At 38.6% G+C, this 18973-nt stretch overlaps 1 protein-coding gene across 1 annotated transcript in view; it reads left to right on the top strand.

Moving 5' to 3' along the window:
* The window catches only part of col25a1 (collagen type XXV alpha 1 chain), a 143627-nt gene extending 125022 nt beyond the window's left edge, over positions 1–18605 (top strand). Inside the window, exons 18-38 of the mRNA XM_087172126.1 lie at positions 698–760; positions 1908–1976; positions 2707–2751; positions 3270–3314; positions 3620–3697; positions 4228–4251; positions 5946–5990; positions 6186–6230; positions 6418–6498; positions 6640–6702; positions 6889–6939; positions 7617–7643; positions 8383–8463; positions 8831–8866; positions 9402–9455; positions 9600–9653; positions 10124–10150; positions 10506–10559; positions 12111–12197; positions 14349–14387; positions 15353–18605. Of these exons, the coding sequence (XP_087028252.1) occupies positions 698–760; positions 1908–1976; positions 2707–2751; positions 3270–3314; positions 3620–3697; positions 4228–4251; positions 5946–5990; positions 6186–6230; positions 6418–6498; positions 6640–6702; positions 6889–6939; positions 7617–7643; positions 8383–8463; positions 8831–8866; positions 9402–9455; positions 9600–9653; positions 10124–10150; positions 10506–10559; positions 12111–12197; positions 14349–14387; positions 15353–15379 (1095 nt within the window). The 3' untranslated portion in view covers positions 15380–18605. The remainder of the gene's footprint in view (positions 1–697; positions 761–1907; positions 1977–2706; positions 2752–3269; positions 3315–3619; positions 3698–4227; positions 4252–5945; positions 5991–6185; positions 6231–6417; positions 6499–6639; positions 6703–6888; positions 6940–7616; positions 7644–8382; positions 8464–8830; positions 8867–9401; positions 9456–9599; positions 9654–10123; positions 10151–10505; positions 10560–12110; positions 12198–14348; positions 14388–15352) is intronic.
* The last annotated feature ends 368 nt before the right edge of the window (positions 18606–18973 follow it).

Raw genomic sequence — 18973 nt, 5'->3', positions numbered from 1 at the left:
CAGCACTCACGGGTTCTGAGCTTGGCTTGCACTTTGTTCTGCTCCACATTCTTCACTGTTTATCCAATCAAAATTTCAAAGTTTGTGAAGTAAGTGTTCATTACCAATCCAAAGGCTTCCAGAGCGTCTGAACTACTGTAGGTGGGAACTCTGGTTGCAGATGGTTTATTCATGTGTTTCAAATAAGTTATTTCGCAATCAACTGACATGTAAATCAAAACAAATCGTGCATCACACCCTCACACAGGAAGCTCACTCCTCAAACGTGAAAGTGCAAATGCAAAAATGTGAAAGCTTCTTCAAAGGTGGCAGAGAACCTGGATTTTGCTCACACTCAAGCAGAACACCTGTGTGTCATTAAAAGGAGTCATTAATGTTTGTAAAACTAGGGGATAAATTAACAAGCCACTGATCATTTGTGTTTATGTGTTTGATCTATGCATGTGTGTGTGTGTGTGTGTGTGTGTGTGTGTGGGGGTGAGTGTGGGGGTGTGTGTGTGTATATATGCGTGTGTGTTTGTGTGCACCAGCAAGTGTGTGAGCAGTAAATGCATGCCTGTCGTATCAAATATGTTTGCCCATGCATCTTGTGTATGTGTGCAGTGCTCAACAGCAGCGAGTGGAGCTGTCGCTACACCAAAAATACCCTCTGCAAAAATGAGTAATATTTGCTTCTTTTTTTTCTTTTTTTATTCAGGGTGAGCCTGGATTCCTCGGTCCCCAGGGAGAGCCAGGACTTCCCGGACTCCCAGGAACTAAGGTGGGTGATTTCAGATTTCCACAGTAACTGCAGAGATCGTATTTTTTGCAACAGAGGAAGTATTTTCTGCTCAGTGTGACCGGGGGGGAATTCAAGTCTGACAATGAGATGCAACAGCTTTGACACATCCCATCAGTGTGATCATCACTGAAGTCACTAATTCCTGAGAGTTTATGGTCTAATTATCCATTATTATCGTTTTACCAAGGTGATTAAGCCTCTGTTTCTTCTAAATGTCACTTGGAAGTGGTCAGAATGAGCTAATCCTTTGCCGCTCCCTTTGAGTCGTGACATTATCCCACTGTGGAGCCAGCGGTGATAATCCAGACACACAAGAATTACTGTTTGCATTGTTCCTTTGCATCAGGCTGTTTGTCGTGCATTGATAATCAAGATATATTCATCTTCCTTTTGTTAGGTTCTCCTGACCTGTTTGAGACGAGCAGGGTTTTACCTAATGTGTTTTTTTTTATTCAAAATGTTTCAAACTGTTTATTTTCAATGCTCAGTCTCTAAGTTATCATTACTGAGCAGCTGTTTGGAAAGAAAAAGACAAAGGTTTATTGACTCAACACTGCTGAATAATGATTGAGTCTCACTCGGTTTTAAGTATCAACAATGAAGTAATAGCGTGTGTGAGTTATACCACATCCCCATCTATTGGCTCTCTCCAGTCACTCCACATGAAGAGCAATAGCAAACAACTGTACAACAAAGGATTTGCATTTTTTCTTAAAAGATACAACTTAGAGGACAAAGAAAGTTTGATGCAGATGTTTGTTTGGGGTTTCTCTTCAAAAAAATACAGTTAACCTTGTCAAACGTCACAATCTACCAGCAGCGCAGATTGTGCTGAGTCAGCATAAATAGCCACAATATACAATGCAAATGTGTTGAGTAAGCAAACCCATGAGAAGGGCGGGATGTTCTTGTTGTAGATTCCTTAGTCATGTCAATACTGTATAACATTAAGGAAATTGGATCATGCCTGATGTTCAGAACATGCATCATAGCTCCTCTGCTGACAATAAAAAGAAACTGAGCCTCGATCAGCAGTTCTCTAGAACTCTGAGAAAATCCAGGTTGCAGGAGAACTGTGGTTTTACACACTTCAGTTGCTAAGCAGTTTATTCTTTTGTCTCCTCAGGGTGAGAGAGGCGACCACGGGCCACCAGGAAAGGGTGAGCGCGGAGAACTTGGACCCATTGGACCAAAGGTCAGTGATTCTTGCTCATATGTGCATGCATTCCCATATGTGTGCCCGTGTAGCAGTCTTTTCACCCATGTGGTTGACTGATTTTTTGCTGCCATCTAGAGCCTCCTTGCTCAAAGCACACATAAGAAAGTTCTCAGACTCATAAGCGAGAGTAAAATGCATTCCCAAAGCAATTCAATTCATCCAATATTCAGTTATGTTAACAAAAACAGCTGGCTAAACAATTATAGCCTGTAATAAAGTCAAGGCTTTCCCTGGAGTCTGTGTAAAAGTAAACCAAAAGTAAATGAGTTTACCATTGTTTATGTCTGGTGCTGACCCAGCAGGTAGCTTAAGCTCCAGTCTAAACTTAGACGACACAGAGTTCTGTTTCACATGCTATTAGAAACCCCAAAAGTGAAACCCTGACTTTATCAATGCCAGAGTTCAAATAAACACCTCCTCTATTGCCTGGCAGTAATGGCATATTAAAAGCTGGTTATTTTAGTGAAGCTGACTGTGTCGCGCTCTCGGGAGGAATAAGAGAGGCTGATGATATTTCCTTTGTGAAATATGAATTGCATTGAATTTTTTATGATGAATTTGGCTTGAACCTGTAAAGAGAGCTTCTTTTGTACTTTCAGTTTTCTGTTTATATTTTAAGTACATAGCTTTTCTTTCTCTTTTTCTTTTAAAATAATGTCCCCTAAACCATGACTCTTAGTTAATTACGTTTTCCTATTCACGGCAGGGTTCACAAGGAGAGGCTGGTACACCTGGTCCTAAAGGGTCAAAGGTGAGTGTGGCAGATATGTTTTCTTTAAATCTGGTGGACAGAGCATCTTGGTGTTAGAATCAGCTAATGAGATTTTGCAGGTGCTCCAGATCTTGAATTTCCACTGTTGGATGATCACTGGTTTGTTTAGTCTTGAATGCATTTACTTTTAGTTTTTATTTTGTTATTTAAAAGATAAAATGCTAAATCCAAGTAGTTAACAGATGCAAATCATATAAGCTGCAAGTAGGATTCAGTGCAGGTGGGGTCGTTCAGATTTTTGCCATAGTAGCAGTAGGATTATTGTAGTTAAATATTGTATCAGGTCTGTCCAATGTCAAAATCTGAATAAAATAAAGTTATATTTATTCTGCACTTCTGTCTTTATCTGAATAATACTTAATGTTGCTGATGAAAAGACAGTATTATACTGTACATCATAGTACCTATTTGGGATCATCATGGTAGGAGAATGTAGCACAAGTAGTTCTGGTAGTTCTTGGGAGCTTTGAAGATTTTTGTTTGTCTACTCACATTAGGGAGAGACTGGAGATAAAGGAGAGTTGGGATCCGCTGGCCCGAAGGTAAGCATCTATATTAAATAAGATAAATGCCTCTATTCTCCCCTCTCTTTAATGCTATTATGATGTTGCATTCTGATTCATACTCAACAACAAAAAAATGTATTTCCCAGGAGCTGTTACTCTGCTGGCAGAAAGCCAGTTACTACTCCTATAAACACACACAGAGTACCACCAGGGGGCAGCATTCAATCCTGATCTTGGTCTTCCATTTCTCAGATGTTATGTACTGTATGAATCAAATGTGCAGTTATGGAACGACATGCAAAAGTGTTTCAAATGTGTTTCTTGATGTTAACCATGTGCAGGGCCCCCCTGGGCAGAAAGGAGACCAAGGAGCCACTGAAATCATCGACTACAATGGAAACATTCAGGAGGCTCTACAGGTCAGACAAGTCATTACTTCATGCAGCTCATTTCTCACATTTCTGTTGCTTCAGAGATGTATGTCACATTGCAGCTCTGCTTCTGTTTACAATGCAGGAAGGACTGCTAAATTCATTTGTTTGCAACTAGAGGTTGGATATCTAGTGTGGATGGTGGATGGGCATTTAAGCATTTGCTTTTCATCATTGATGTAGCTCTTGTTGATATTTCTGTTTTGTAATAATGACTAAGATAATGACTAAGATCTTTCTCAACCATACCCACATCTTAAATACTCCAAGCATACTCCAAAATGCCAAATAGATGCTTACGACGTGTAAAAGATAAGGCATGCTAAATCTATTCCTTGTATGAAAGTACAATGCCATTCATTCAACATGATTCAGGTTCTGTCAGATAAAGTAAGGTAACAGCTGTTAGTTCATGAAGGTTTATTAAAATGTGCTGACACAAAGGTTTCTTTTCTGTGTGACCTCTGAAATCTTATCTCTCATCTCCTCCCCATTTCCACTCCTTTGGCCCACTGCAGAAGATTACCACTATTACAGTAACGGTAAATAGGCTCTGAGTATTCTGTGTATTGTGTCATCTCCACAAGTGATTCATCTTTGACCTCGCATGGGCCCAACCCAATCCTAGGCACCGGTTTGCACTGCCCTGTTGCGCTTGTGCTCCCTCACCCAGCAACATGTTTGCTTGACAGTGAATGAAACTGTATTCAGTGCTGCGTTTATGCTTCTTTGTGATCAGCCGTTCATGCTTCCTGTTTTGCTGGTTGTCTCCTTGAATGTCTGTTTTCCAAAATTCACTCCATCCACTTATGGTCAAAATCATAGTACAAAATAAGTACGTTGCAGTCATGACTCTTTTGTTTTAATTTAATTCAAATTTCTAATTTAATTCATTCTTTATTAGCGAAACTTGATGTTCTGCCGCCATGTGAAAATCTTTTAAATTTGAAGACATTTATTGTTATAGTATTGCATTTATAGTACTTGTTGCATATTCCTAAATGTATGTATTATTCCAGCAAAGAAAAACTGTATACATTGCAAAGAGAGGGGAAACAATTGGAAATTACCCCAGCAGCTCATTCACCCCCATCATGAATATAATGAAAATTCAGTATCTCATTTTAAGAATTTCACCTATTTCCCTGACATCAGCTAAGTTGTAAGCTAAGCTAAGTTCTATGTATATCATTTATTTTCAATGAAAAAAGCTGCACAGACATAAGCTAGGGGAAACTGTTGAAACTTTGCTTTCTACTCTGTGAAGGTGACACTAAAGTTTGTATACCAAAGTGATAAAAGCAACGTTATTGTATTGGTTAGCATGGTAGGAAATTAGTATGTTCAGAAAGTCTAGCATCACTCCAGTGTTTAGTTATAAGTCTTTTAGCTACATAAGCTAAGTGTAGCTATTGTCTCCTCTGTTTAGCATAGTAGGAAATTAACCTCTTTTAGTGGACCATGGTTAGTGTCACACATTCTAGCACCATTATCGTGTTTAAGCTACGTAAGCTAAGTGTAGCTTGGTAAAAAAAACATTTAAAATAATAGAAAATCATTTCAAGTCGACTGAGTTTGAGAAATCCCTCTTTATTTGTTCCTTACTCTGTGAAGGTGGTACTACAGTGATTAAAAACAACGTTGTATATTGTTTTGGCTAACATGGTAAAAAAGATTAGAATGTTTAGCGTTTCTACAACTGGAATGAAATTTTTTTGAGAAACATCCTTGTTCTCTGAAACTGAATTTGTATTGCTACATTTGCAGAGTAGCATTTAGTACCAAATCACTGAATCTTACATGAGTTTACATGGTTAACTCCCATAACCCCCCCCCCCTCCCCCAAAAAAAATGTCATAGAACTGATGTTTTGTTACATGATCACCCTTGCATCCTAACATCAAAATATGTCATTTTGTCAGTGATAATAATCATATATCCATGTATTCCAGCTAACATGTTTCAGCATGTGTCTTTCAGCTGAGCATCCTGGTCAAAGTTCAGAACTGATTGCTAACATATTTTTGTGCTATTTGCAAATTATTTCAGTGTGATGGTCACTTATGTTGTTAATGAAATGCATCTTATTTTTTCCATGTCTGAATACAGTTGTAGTGTCATTCACACCAGAGTTTGATACTGACCTGATCATGCAGACCCATGCAGAAGTATAATTCAGATGTGATAAAATATATAAACTGTGATAAAATCTCCTTTTGCATTTCTTTCTGTGCAGGGTCCTCCTGGGCCTCCTGGGCCAATAGGACCAAACGGTATAAAGGTAAACAATGTTTGCTGCACTTTTTGTCATGATGATAATTCTGCTTCCCCTGAATCAAAATTATGTATGTTTCCCTTGTCTGTGAATATCACATTGACTTTTCTTTTGCTAACAAAGTCATAACGTAGCAGTTGCTAAGTCAGTTAGCCTTTGCATTTCATATTGTGTTTGTAAAAATGTTGTCATGTGTCACAGGGGGATCGTGGTATGCCTGGTCTCCCTGGACTCGATGGAGAAAGAGTGAGTTGATCTTATATTCTCATGTATAGATGAGATGATTTTGAATTGGTTTTTAAGACTATGGATTTGAGTCAAAATTACACTTAAAGGACATACAACATGCATTTGCTTAAATATCCACAGGGTAAATAATTAAAATAGTTCCTTTTTAATTGTCTGTGTGTACACGTTTGCTTTCTTCTCTTAGGGCTACAAAGGTTCAAAAGGAGACATGGGAATGCCTGGCGCTTCAGGGGAGAAAGGAGCAACTGGTTTACCTGGCCTACCCGTAAGAATTACAAATCTTCTTTCCAAATATTTTCTAAGACAACGGCCTTTGAGAAGTCTGAAATGTTTATAGTCACATGAAATGTTTGTCTATCTTAATAGATAGAAACTACACATGTGTCATGAAGCTTTTGTTCCTCAGGGTGTCAATGGGGTAAAAGGAGAAAAAGGAGATCTAGGTCTACCTGGTCCTCAGGGTCCTTCAGTAAGTCACATTAAAGACTCAACTTTCCATAAATATATTCAGTTGCTTGTTAGAGATTAGAGATGTTGTTCATTGCAAACTTGTAAAGTGAAATCCTACATCCTCCTAATATATACAGTATATAATACATATAAATATTATACACTAGTTGAACCATAATTTGGTACTAAAATGTATATATTGCAGATTATCGGCCCTCCAGGGCCTTCAGGGCCCCATGGACCACCAGGACCCATGGTGAGTTTTTAAAACAATTATCATCAGTGGACAATATATTGTAATAACCTTTGGCACATCACAGTACTCAATTAATCAAATAATATAAACTTAAAACTACAAACAGGGATTCATGACCATATTAGCAGGTGGAGCCCTCTGAGCAGCTTCCTATACCGTCAGTATAATGCTGTGTAATGTGTCACTCATAACATATTTACTCCCAGTCGTGAACAAGCCCAACCTGTTTATAGTTTGATGTTGTCTTTTTGTTTCAAGGATGAAAAGAGGCGTCACTGTGCTGGTGTTACATCACACTTACACACTCACACACAGACATATAGATCACTATGATTTATGTAACAATAAGTCAATTATAAATCTTTCCTTCACTTACTGACCTCAGATAGCTTCTAACAGTCAGGTACTGTTTACGTCTTTCATCTGAATAGTTGTGGCCCAGTATACCAGTTTGACTTGTGTTTGTTTTCACAAAGTCACCTAGGAACAAAAAACAAAAACGTAGAACATGGAGCAGAGAACGTATACTTGTGCCTGTGGGAAACTTCACCGTGCTGCACTTGTTCTAGTTGTCCCGCTGTAGAAAGTAACAAATATTAATAAAGGATGATTATCAATGAAAAGACCGACCAGGTGCTTTGCAAACTAATATTTTTCTGCCTTGTGATGTTTTTCAGGGACCCCATGGTTTCCCTGGACCAAAGGTAAATGTCAAAGTAAAAGTACAAGTACTTTACATAAAAGGTTGGAGTCAGTATGACAGTAATTAAACCAAGAAAGGCACTTTTCTGAGTTCCTTTGACCATTATCCAAATCCAGGTTTTGCAGAGACATGCTCTACGTGTTTGATTGATTTGATTTTTAAACAATTGTAACACCTTGTGCAGTTGCTAAATGCTTGATACACATTATAATATACTGTACTTGTTATCACATTTTAATGCATCTTTAAGGTACTTTGACAAAGAAATTCTCAACACAAGAAGACCTCAAAGTTTTCTTACTTGTTGTTTCCAAAGCTTTTAATCGGATCTCATGGCCTTCCTCCTTTTGTTTTTTTTTCCAAAGTCAAGAATGAACCTTAAAGCTTCTCTTTAAAGCAATTTTTATAAACATTTGAAGCATTTAGATTAGATATCTGTATGTGGCAAACACTTTTCCTTTATCTTCAAAGACTTACCAGTCTATTAAATTCTCCTTTCTGCCACTAATGGAGACATAGCAGATATTAGGCTTTCACTGGTGAAGCAGCAGATAACAATTACAGCAGCTCAGACTTAAAGAGAGTAAATATAAAGTAAGCATATAAGCAAAGACCCACAGGGGAAGTCTTGACTGAAGGGTGAAGGATGAACCAAAGGAGTGAGTACACATACAGGTGCAACTGCAGGTACAGCAACTGTGTCACCTGTCCCTGCTTCCCTCGCCCCCTCACTTTCCTAGGGTGAACCTGGATTGCATGGTGTGAAGGGTATGCGAGGGGAACTGGGACACAAAGGGGATCGTGGACCTCTGGGTCTCCCTGTAAGTACAGCCATGCACCACAGGGTATCTACAGCCACAGAGCCTTTATTTCATCAGACATCCATATAAAACCCTTATTTCTATTTTAGCTCTGTCAGATTTTTGGTTGTGTGTTAGTGCACACAGTTGATTGTGTGTTTGCGTGTGTGTGTGTGTATGTATGTGTGTGTATGTGTGTGTGTGTCTTCTCCATTTTCTGTCCTCATGTCCATTTTCCTGGGCTGACTAGCTTCCCGTAACACACACATACACACACACAGTGTAATTTAGTTGTTGTAAACCCTGCCATCAACCTGTCCTAATAACAGTGTTCATCTGGTACTAATCCCGCCTTGTTCATGTCACTCATACCTCCATAACCACACAGGGAGCCTCCGGCTTGGACGGCAAGCCCGGAATTAGGGTGAGTGTCATGTGACCAAGAGGCTTCACCACCCAACTTCTCTCTACTTCTCTCCCTCTCACCCTCCATACAGTCCCCCTTTTTCCCTCAGACTTTTTACCCACGTCACCTCCTTTTATTGTGTTTCATTGTGACTGGAAAGAAAGTTACATAAGCTTCTGCTGGATTTTTTAGATCTTAGCAAACAAGCCACACTGAGTTTACTTCACAGGAATGGGGCCATACACAAAGCTGTTACAGCAGGCATTTCAAGGCTCTCGTTTGTCCCGTGTTGCATTAACTCAGCATTAACACACACTCATACATTAACTGTGTCAGCAGTGTTGTAAATGTTCTTTGTGGCCAATGCACGTGTATCAGCCGTAGCTCTGTGTGCTGGTTGTAGGTCAAACCACGTGGGAATATTGTACATATGTGGATGCTAAACATGATTCTTGCTTTCCATCTGCTGTTTGTTTGGAAAATCAACTTTATTTTGAAAGGCCAGCTATATTCCAATGATGTAAACTCACCATGACAACACCACTCTCTGCAGGGCATGGATGGGCCTTCAGGTCCAGCTGGTCCTGCTGGGCCAAAGGGTGACATAGTAAGATGGATTTCTATTTTTGACCTTTTTTTCACTGAGGATACAATATATTGTAACTTTTATTTTAGGGGTTAATAGCACTAGTTCATTTCAAAGTGATGGCGTTTGATTTATATTATTGTAACACTGATTCATTTGTATTAGGGTGAGAGAGGAGCACCAGGCGAACCAGGACCAAGGGGACCTTATGGACTACCTGTAAGTTTGATGAGGATATTATCATATCATGCAAATAAGTCAGCAGCACCTTTGATTCATTAAAAAATAGACTTTAAAAACCAACACTATTGGATCAAGAGGAGACCAAGCGATTAACATTGAGCCACAAACTCCTACCAGTTGAGCTAAAAATTGTTGAACAAAAGCAACAGCCACACATGTAGCGTGCTGCATTTTGAAGTTACTGACTAATAAAGGGTCTCATATATTAAATGATCCAGTCACACTTAATGTTCAGAGGCATTTCCTCTGGATTTTACTTAAAGTGGGCATCAGTATAAATCACACATCGCGAGCTGGCACATTCCCCACATATCGCAATGGCACACTTAAGTAAACTGACTTCCACACCACCTTCGGGAACACCTCTACCATCTTTGCTACAGTTTAAATATTGTCTCTAGTAGTTCTTGCTGTGTGACGATATGGCATATGTTGTTTATTTTCAGGGAGCTGCCGGAACACCAGGCTTGGATGTAAGTGTGTATAACTTTATTTGCTCAGGGCAGAGAGACAAAAAAAAGCCACCAGGATCAATGATGTTACAGTGAATCAAATGGCTTTTTCCAGTATAGGAATGCTTGGGGGGGGGGGGATTTTTCTATCTATAAGCCAATTGCATTAACAATAGCAATTATTTCTAGTTGCACATCCATGCACTCATTCTTGAGCTCAGTTTATTTTGCTTTTCACCTTCCTTCTCTAAGCTTCGGATGTTTTTTCTTTAGTTTGATCCTGTTGTGTTTTTTTCAGCTCTGTAAGGACAGGAAACCCCTTTTCTGTCTTTGCTCAGTAGAGCCAGAGTAATTAAGTGGAGTTGTACCTTTGCAGGGGTTGCCAGGCTTAAGGGGAGAGAAAGGCGACGTTGGGGAAAGAGGAGAAAAGGTAGATGTAGATATGCTGTAGTGATTTGTCGATTAAAACCCTTAACATTACAGAGGACTGATGTCAATGGACAGTGACAGGAATTGTGGAGGGGTTTATGTAGTTTCTATACTGAAGTAGTTTGCGACACGTGGTGACATTGTAGCTGGAAGGAATAAACACTTAAATTATTTGAGATCTATATTTCTGCATCCTAATGAATTCCTTTATTTTTGCAGATATTTTGAACACGGTTCAAGTTGGCTTCATTTTAAGTTTGTTTTGTAGCAGCGGCGACTTCTCGATATTCTCACTCTCAAACCAATTGGAGCTTTATACAATGTAAAGCTGCTTTTGCATATAATATCATATCCAGCCCTCTCAAATCAGCTTTTGTTCTCCACCTTTGAATGATTTACCATCTCATTTCTCAAAATCAAAAGTCCAATGTCATTCTTTAGGCATCCAAAAGTGACTTCAACATGTTAGATCAAACAAGTCCATTGACAACAGGCTCTTAAAATTCACATTTGATTTTCTTCTGTTGTTCCCATGCATGAACATAAACTGAAACATTTCACTTCCTTGAATTCTTGAGCCTGTTGATAACTCTTCCCTTGCTTGTGTAAACATTACATTCTATCTTCCAATGCATAATCTGTATGTCTGACATTTACTAACACTTTTGACGTGTTTTCTTAGATGTTTTTATGTCTTGGAGAAACTGTATCCCATTCCTTGGAACACACAGATAAACATACTTTGGTGTGAATCTTTGTATTTACCAATCATTTCAAAGCACAGAACAGATCCTATCACTGCTTCACTCAGGTATTTAGCAATAACTGGCAACGCTGAATGTGACAGATTATGATGCTACTTTTGAATTAACACAATAAACAGGCACTACTATAGCACTTTTAATAGAGTTATGAGTCCTAATATATGTTTTTTACAACACTTGCATGCACATATATATAGATATATAGATATATATAGATATATAAATATATCTATATATAGATATAGATATAATATAGTTACACTTTGCTGCACATTCATACCATTACAAGTACAATTATATACCGAACATTACCCACTTCATCTCATCATGGCTGAAAATGCTCCTGTGCTATTACTAAAATATTCTTCTCACATAATTTAATTTCAGTTTTCATTTATATCCACTAACATTTTGTAACCCGTCTTTTATTCTGAAGGGATACAGTTTGAACTTGTGAACAGTGTGTAGTAAATTTAATTTTGTCTTTCTGGAGGTTTTTTCCCTGCTGCTCTTTCTCATCCTTTGTGCCCTTGACACCCCTTTTGGCGATCAGCTGTTTTCCACTCCTTCCCACTGTATCATTCCCCTTTTTTGTCCTCTTCCTGTCCTGAGGAATGTTTTTAGAATACCCAGTACTGTCTGGTATCCCCTCCTATCTAACACTGACGATGTGTCCTTCTCCTTTGTGGACCATATTCTCCCTTTTTTAATCTCTCCCCTCCTAATAGCAGTGCTGTCCCAAATGTTCAAAAAATGATTTTAACTTGACCAAACCATTGTATCCACAGGGGGAGAAGGGAAAGAAGGGCAAAAAAGGGCCTAAGGGCGAGAAAGGAGAACAGGGTGCCCCTGGATTAGATGCACCCTGCCCATTGGTATGTCCCAATTGTGAGATGGAAATCCTCTCCCAGCCGTATAGAGCAGTCGTCCCAAAAGAGGATGAGCGCCCTGTGGCGAAACAGATACCTAGCTTCCATCAGACCACAGCAACTGAAACACAGAGTCTATTACTTTCCTGAAACTTTGCAATTCAGACACAGAAACATGCCATTAGAAACTGGAAAACATATAATTGGGCTGGATTGTGGTATCGGCAAGCTCACAGGGCAGCTCCTCTCACGTCCCCGCCCCTTGTGTCTGCCACAGTGGACAGATGCAGGGGTTCAGGGTCGTCCACCTCTCTCCCAGTAACACTCCTAGGTCATCTTTGCAAACAGGGTTTCCGGGGATTTAAGGGTGAAAAGGGGGAACCAGGGCAGCCAGGTCTGGACGGGCTGGATGCCCCATGCCAATTGGTACAGTATTTCTCTTTTTCCTGCTCCTCTTACCCATGCATGCCTCTCACCTTCAGTCATTACTGAAACAAAACCATGCATGACCGGAGAGCTCGCCAAGCATGAATACACCTTAGTTGAATTACGCATACAACTACAATCCATTTATTAAAAAAAAAAACAACAAAAAAAACACACACCAACAATTACCTCACTAACTTTCTGACCGCAAGCAGCCTTTTTTTTAGATTACACACATTATCACAAGTCAAATATACAACATAAACATATGATTATAGATATAAGCTATATGTAATTCTATCCCTCTAACTGAATCCTTTCAATCCCTTGATTAAAACTGGAGAAAACATTCTGCTTAAAATCCCGTTTCCTTCTTGCTGATTCTTACATGGACCAGTTACCTTTTAACCTGATGCTAACACAGACTCCTTTACTGATAAGTTACCCATGCTACGGGCGCACGGACCCCTCCTTTACTATGTTAACTTCCCTTTTCCCTTCCTGTATTTGTACCAATTGGGCCAGACCATGACGAGAAGAGAGAAACCAAAGATTACATTTGCTCCAGATCTTTTCAGGCAGATAAAAATGAATTTGTGATTGTTTTTTTTTTTTAAATGATGTTTTCTGTTTCTGAATCAATGCTGTGTAATGCATGGAGGCTCTTAACAGTGTGGTTAAAAAATATGAGTAGTACTGAAAAAGTCTTGAAATACCATTGGTTGTAATTAGGCATACTGTGTGTAAACAATGAAATGAAAGAACCATAGTAGGTAGGTAAGAAAAACATTCACATGTCACAATTGTCATTTCATTAAATTACATCTTCATTCATTTACTTGACCCAGCTGCCATAACATTATATTAAGATAAACACCTGCTTTTGTTATAGCGTCCCCAAATCATATTACTTTTTCCCAGCTCACTTTGCTAATGTTCTGGATCTCATCTGTGGGGACACTAAAACAAAACCAACATATAGAATCAACATGTATTGCCATGCATGAGAAATACTTTGCTGTGCATTGCGTGCATGAATCACATGTCATTTTATACAAGTTGATCGTAACATTCACAGATACAGTCAAAAGCAAGTCAAGTGAAGTGACAAGTAAACAAGTAATCTGCACTGTTAATGCAGATACACAAACCAGCACAGTCACATTCACACTTTTATATCTCCTGGAGGGGATTTTGATTGAGGTCCCATTTCTAATACCTTGAAGGACTAAGTTAGTGCAGTTTGCATTTTGGTATTTCCTTCCCTAAACTGCTAAATGTAATTACATGTTAGATATCTCAACATAGTGATGTAAACAGTTCAATTAACGCAATGGACTTCAATGCCCAGAAATCCTATACAGTTAAACATTTGAGACGGCACAGAACTGCATTTCAACTGTAAAAGAAAGAGTATGATTTATATGAATGAATGAGAAAAACACCTTTTTTTAATTGCTGTTTTGATTTAATTGAAGTTTTGATTTGGCAATTTGTGCGGGTGCAAAATTTCCCTGCCAGGACACAGTTTGGAAAAGTGCAGTAGTTCTTAGTCTCAGTTATCTCCCAATTTGTGATTTGGGCATATGTATAAAAATCTGGCATTTCTTATGTGTACTAACATAAAATGCACTCATGTGTGATCTACATGTATTACTAACAGCAAACCTTCCAATTCCTCTTACAGTCTTACAGTTGCTTTTTTCTTCCCTGCTCCTCTTCTCTAAACAGGGCCCAGATGGATTACCAATGCCTGGATGCTGGCAGAAGGTAAGATGATTATATTCTGTCTTTAATATGACAGACTTCAATCATAGAACCGCAGTATGTGTAGAAAGATTTTGTTCACTCTGTGTCAGTTTTTTTTCATGTGGGTTTCTGCTTCTCTATGTCTGCATGGGTTTTCTGTCTTAATAGTGATACTGTTGTTTGTATGTGAAAAATCTCACTCAGATTGTACAACTCAGTCATGAAACCAAATGAAAACGTCTTCATCTTCATGTCGTTCTCTCTCCTGTGTTTTTCTTGCAGTGATCACTCTAACCTGAAACGCATGGAGTTTGTAAATAATGCTTCTTTTATGGTATTTATAGTTTTTTTTAATGGAAAAATAGTCTAAAAGAAACAAGAAGTCTATGTGTACGATGATACAAAAAGAGATAACCATCCCAAGTTTCACGCCCTAAGCTGCTTCTACTCACATCGCCGTGTGGAAAAAAACCGTGTGTGTCTGCTCTCTCACATCCACGTCGTGGTGGAGTTCAGATCCTTGGCTGGCGGCAGAACTTGTCTCTTTAGTCTTTGCATGGCTCAGACTGGAGCGTCGCAGCCCGGCCAGATTCGCAGGGGTGAAAGGAGACGTGGGAGGAGGAGGAGGAGGAGGAAGTGAAAGGAAGGGGATCTGGACTGGCTCTCTAACACCAAACGCTAGGTGTTTTGTGTTTCGTCTCAACAAGCTCACCAACCATTCATGCAGCACCATTTTCTAGAAGACTAAAAAAAAAAAACCAACAAAAAAAGACTGTGCCAAACAGAACATTGCACCCCTGACCCCTGCAAAAGCATGAGTAGTGTACTGAAACTATATTTATATGTGTTGTACATACATGTCACTGTTTTGTGGTTGCATCATGGCTTCTGCAGAAAAAAAACAGCAACACTAACATAAAAAAACAAAAAAAAACAAACCCAGAGCTCTGAATTAGTAATTTTTGCTTTCCTTTAATCTTCCCAAGGGAGTCACGCCATGGCTGGTAGCCTGAAAATCCCCAGAAAGTAAAGCTGTTGGTTATTGTTGCTTTATTGTGGTGATGCCTGCAGAGGGTATGATATCAGCAGGTTTTCACCGTTGCACTCGTGGCTCAGCATCATCAGTGTGGTGCCCCCAACAGCCGCACACGTCTCCAGACAAGAGGGGAGAACTTGGCAGGCTCACTGCACCGACAGGAAAAACAAATCGGGCTCGCAAAGGATTTGAGAATGGACAGCAGGCCTGCTCGGGACCCCCTCTGAGCACGGGAATGGATTCTGCAGGAGAGTCGCTCATCGATCTCCATAGAGATCAGCTGGAGCATCTGCCTCTCCTGACAGGCAACGCTTCAGGGTCTACTGAGAGCGTCAACAGAATGCAATCATATTTTTTTCTTTGTTTTATTTCTCTTTTTTTTTTTGCTCTCATTCTTAAACATTGTTTGTATTTTGTGTATAATAGCCTTTGGTGCCTCAAGCTTTTATTCATTCCTTTATCAGAAATGTACAACTTTATATCATATTTTTAATTATTGGAATGGTGTTTATTTCAGAAGGGTTAAGCTGTGTTTGAGAGTATTGAAAAGACACACATCGCGCACTGTTTTTCACATGACTTTTTACAGGATGTTGAAATAGCATTAGGTTATAGCTTCGCCCGAGCATACAGTAAGATTGTGTCCACCTTGACTGTACAGCCTCTGATCTAACTCGTGGTTTTGAAGAAGCTCATTGTTCAGCACCGTAACAAATATGCTACTTGTTCATTCTGGACTTGTTGTATGGGATGTTGTTTGTACAGTGTTGTCAGTTCACTGCATGTACACAATTTATTACTTATGGATTTCTTAGATATTGAAAATAAGCATTGTTTTAGAGGAGCTGAACATCCAGCTTTGTTTCATGCAGGGTTTGGGGGGGGGGGGGGGGGGTTCATTCAGCTCTAACAAAGCAACAGTCAGATTTAGCTGAACACACAGGCAGATTTTGTTGAATAGAACAGTCTCAGTTGCGTTACACTTCTTACGTATTGTCTTAAACATAATGAAAACATGCTAATACAGTGCCAGAAAAGCTGAATTTGATAGACAATGTTGAGTCAATTTCCATTAATAAACCACAAGCTAACTGGTGGCCAGTTATTTCACATTCCATATCAGATGGAGCAAAAATAAATGGAGCAGTAGGTCAGAGCTAGGTTTCCACCACGGTTTAGTCATCTTTTCACATTACTTATATTCAAATTGCCTTCTGACATAGTGGGTGCTATGCTAGGTGATACTCGCAGTTCTTTTCTTCAACTTTAGGAATATGCATGAATGATTTACTGTAAGGGCAGAGGTGAAAAAAAAAAAACCAACAGTTTGTTGTGATGTAGCAGCAACCACAGGTGGACTCGAGAAGATTTATTCCCATATGGTTTCTGTTTGATTGTACAGTTCATCTCATCATTATAAAGAATGGATGCACATCTGTATAGATTATAATGGTGCTAACTGATCGTAGGTCATCATCAGCTCAGTTGATGTGCTCTACCAGTGGCAAGAACTACACAACAGGTTTCTTTATTGTTGTTGGGGTTTTATGTATGTAACAATTTAAAGTCTTTTTTGTGCATATATTTGTGTATTTGTTTCAAGTATTTTAAGTGGTACATTATTTATTTTTCTATAATTTCTTAAATGAAGGCATTTTGGTTCTAAACAGCATTCCTTTCAGTTGTTTTGGCTTCTGATGTCAGTTTCCGCTGCGTCTCTGTTAATATGAAGAATTTTGGATCATACTAAGGCATGTTATGCAAATGATACAGTGTGAAGGAAGTTGGTCATTTTACAAATTACAGTGTGTATTCACTTCAGATTATAGGCCTTACGATGGAATACATCTGCTTTTATTTAATTTAGTGTGTCAGAAAGCTAACTACGACAGCAAAGTACTGATGGCCTGAATGTTGACAGGCCCAGCCAATGCAACCGTGTTAAATATCACAGCTTTTTCTCATGCTTTCTCTTTTTTTTCTCACTCTCTCTCTCGCTCTCTCTCTCTCTCTCTCTCTCTCTCTCTCTCTCTCCTCTTTGCATTGAATGTAGTTTGATATATGTATAGTGGATTATTAATGTACTGTTAAAATGTGTGCTCATTTGACAAGAAGTGCAATTTATACTTTGGTTAATGTGTGTAGCATCAAATGCAGCTGAAATATCACGTAACTGTGATCTCTATAGCTCCATTTGTTCAGTCATGCTACCCTGTATACCACTACCTGGAAAGAAAATGTTTATTTACCAGAAGACAAAGAAACAAATATAAACGCGGACCTTTCATTAAATCTCAATTTAGATTGGTTTATTTTCGCTTCAGAACTGTCCCTTCTCTCGTGTTTTAAAGTGTTATTTCCATTACTTAATATTTACTATTTCGTTTTTTGCAATGTTTTTTATTTTTATTTTGTGTTTTGACGTCCAGCCTTTGTTACAGTATTTGTTCTCACAAGGTGCTGTATCTTTAGCATGTGCAGCTAATTTTTTTATTGATTTCTTTTTTTTATTTGATTGATTTTTTTGTTTGTTTGTTTGATTGTTGTGTTTCCTTGTTAAAGTTTCAGATTTAGTTTTATTCTGCTATTAGCAGAAGTGCCAAAAGATTTCAAACATTTATTTCCATGTCAGTATTAGCAGAGCTGGTGAGGAGCTCCAAAATGACTCACTCATATCTGTGTGACATCTGTGTATTAGTTATAGTTACAGGAATGCCATGAGTCAAGTTTTCCTCTGAAGAAACATAGCATACACATGTTAATCACTGTTTACTCATCAAAACCTTTCAGAATAAAAGTATTGGTTTAGGTTCATTGACTAAGTCACATCCTCAGTATTCCTCTGCATTTTGCTGAAGGACAACACAGTCTCCTATGAGTACTCGTCTCTGTCACTTCTATACCCCCCAATATACTGCAGCCTTACTAAAATAATTATATTCCCACATACTCTCAAAAATAAAACACTGTCTTGGTACAGAAGCAAAACTGCAAAACAAAATCAACATCATGGCTTTTTTTTAACTGCAATTTTTGGTTGTGGTATTTGTTCAGTATATGTTCTGCATTTGTGTTACTCATTTTTTTACCCACTTGATTGACATTTCTTTGAATACCCTTGTGTGTTCACACAATACTATATTTCAAGGTGACATTTCATATGACTGTACTGTTGGAGCCAAATAAACACAGTCTTTCAAATACGTCATACAATAGGTTTGCCTTTATTGGTGGTCATAAATACTGCACACAGTGACTTACGTTTGTACACAGAAAGCTTGTATTTTGAACCCTATACACATGCAAGTAGCCTATTGCAGAAAATGCTCTTATATTGTATTTGAATATATTAACAAACATGATAAAACAAATATAGTTGACAAGATATATTAATGTCTATTAGTAATATATACTGGTACTATAAAACAGTCTTTGGGTAAATGCACCGAAATTCCAAAACTAAAAGTACACAGTATGTATTTTTCAAACAGCTGCAGAACAGGTGTTGAAACAACCTGCAACCATCTCGACACGTGACTGTCCTCGAGGCACCTGCACAACAGTCACAGCT

Source organism: Seriola lalandi, unplaced genomic scaffold, assembly GCF_002814215.2.
Source record: "Seriola lalandi dorsalis isolate HSWRI2012SDOR001 ecotype SW California unplaced genomic scaffold, Sedor1 jcf7180002052086, whole genome shotgun sequence".
Taxonomy (NCBI): domain Eukaryota; kingdom Metazoa; phylum Chordata; class Actinopteri; order Carangiformes; family Carangidae; genus Seriola; species Seriola lalandi.
This window is presented reverse-complemented; position numbering and strand designations above follow the sequence as displayed.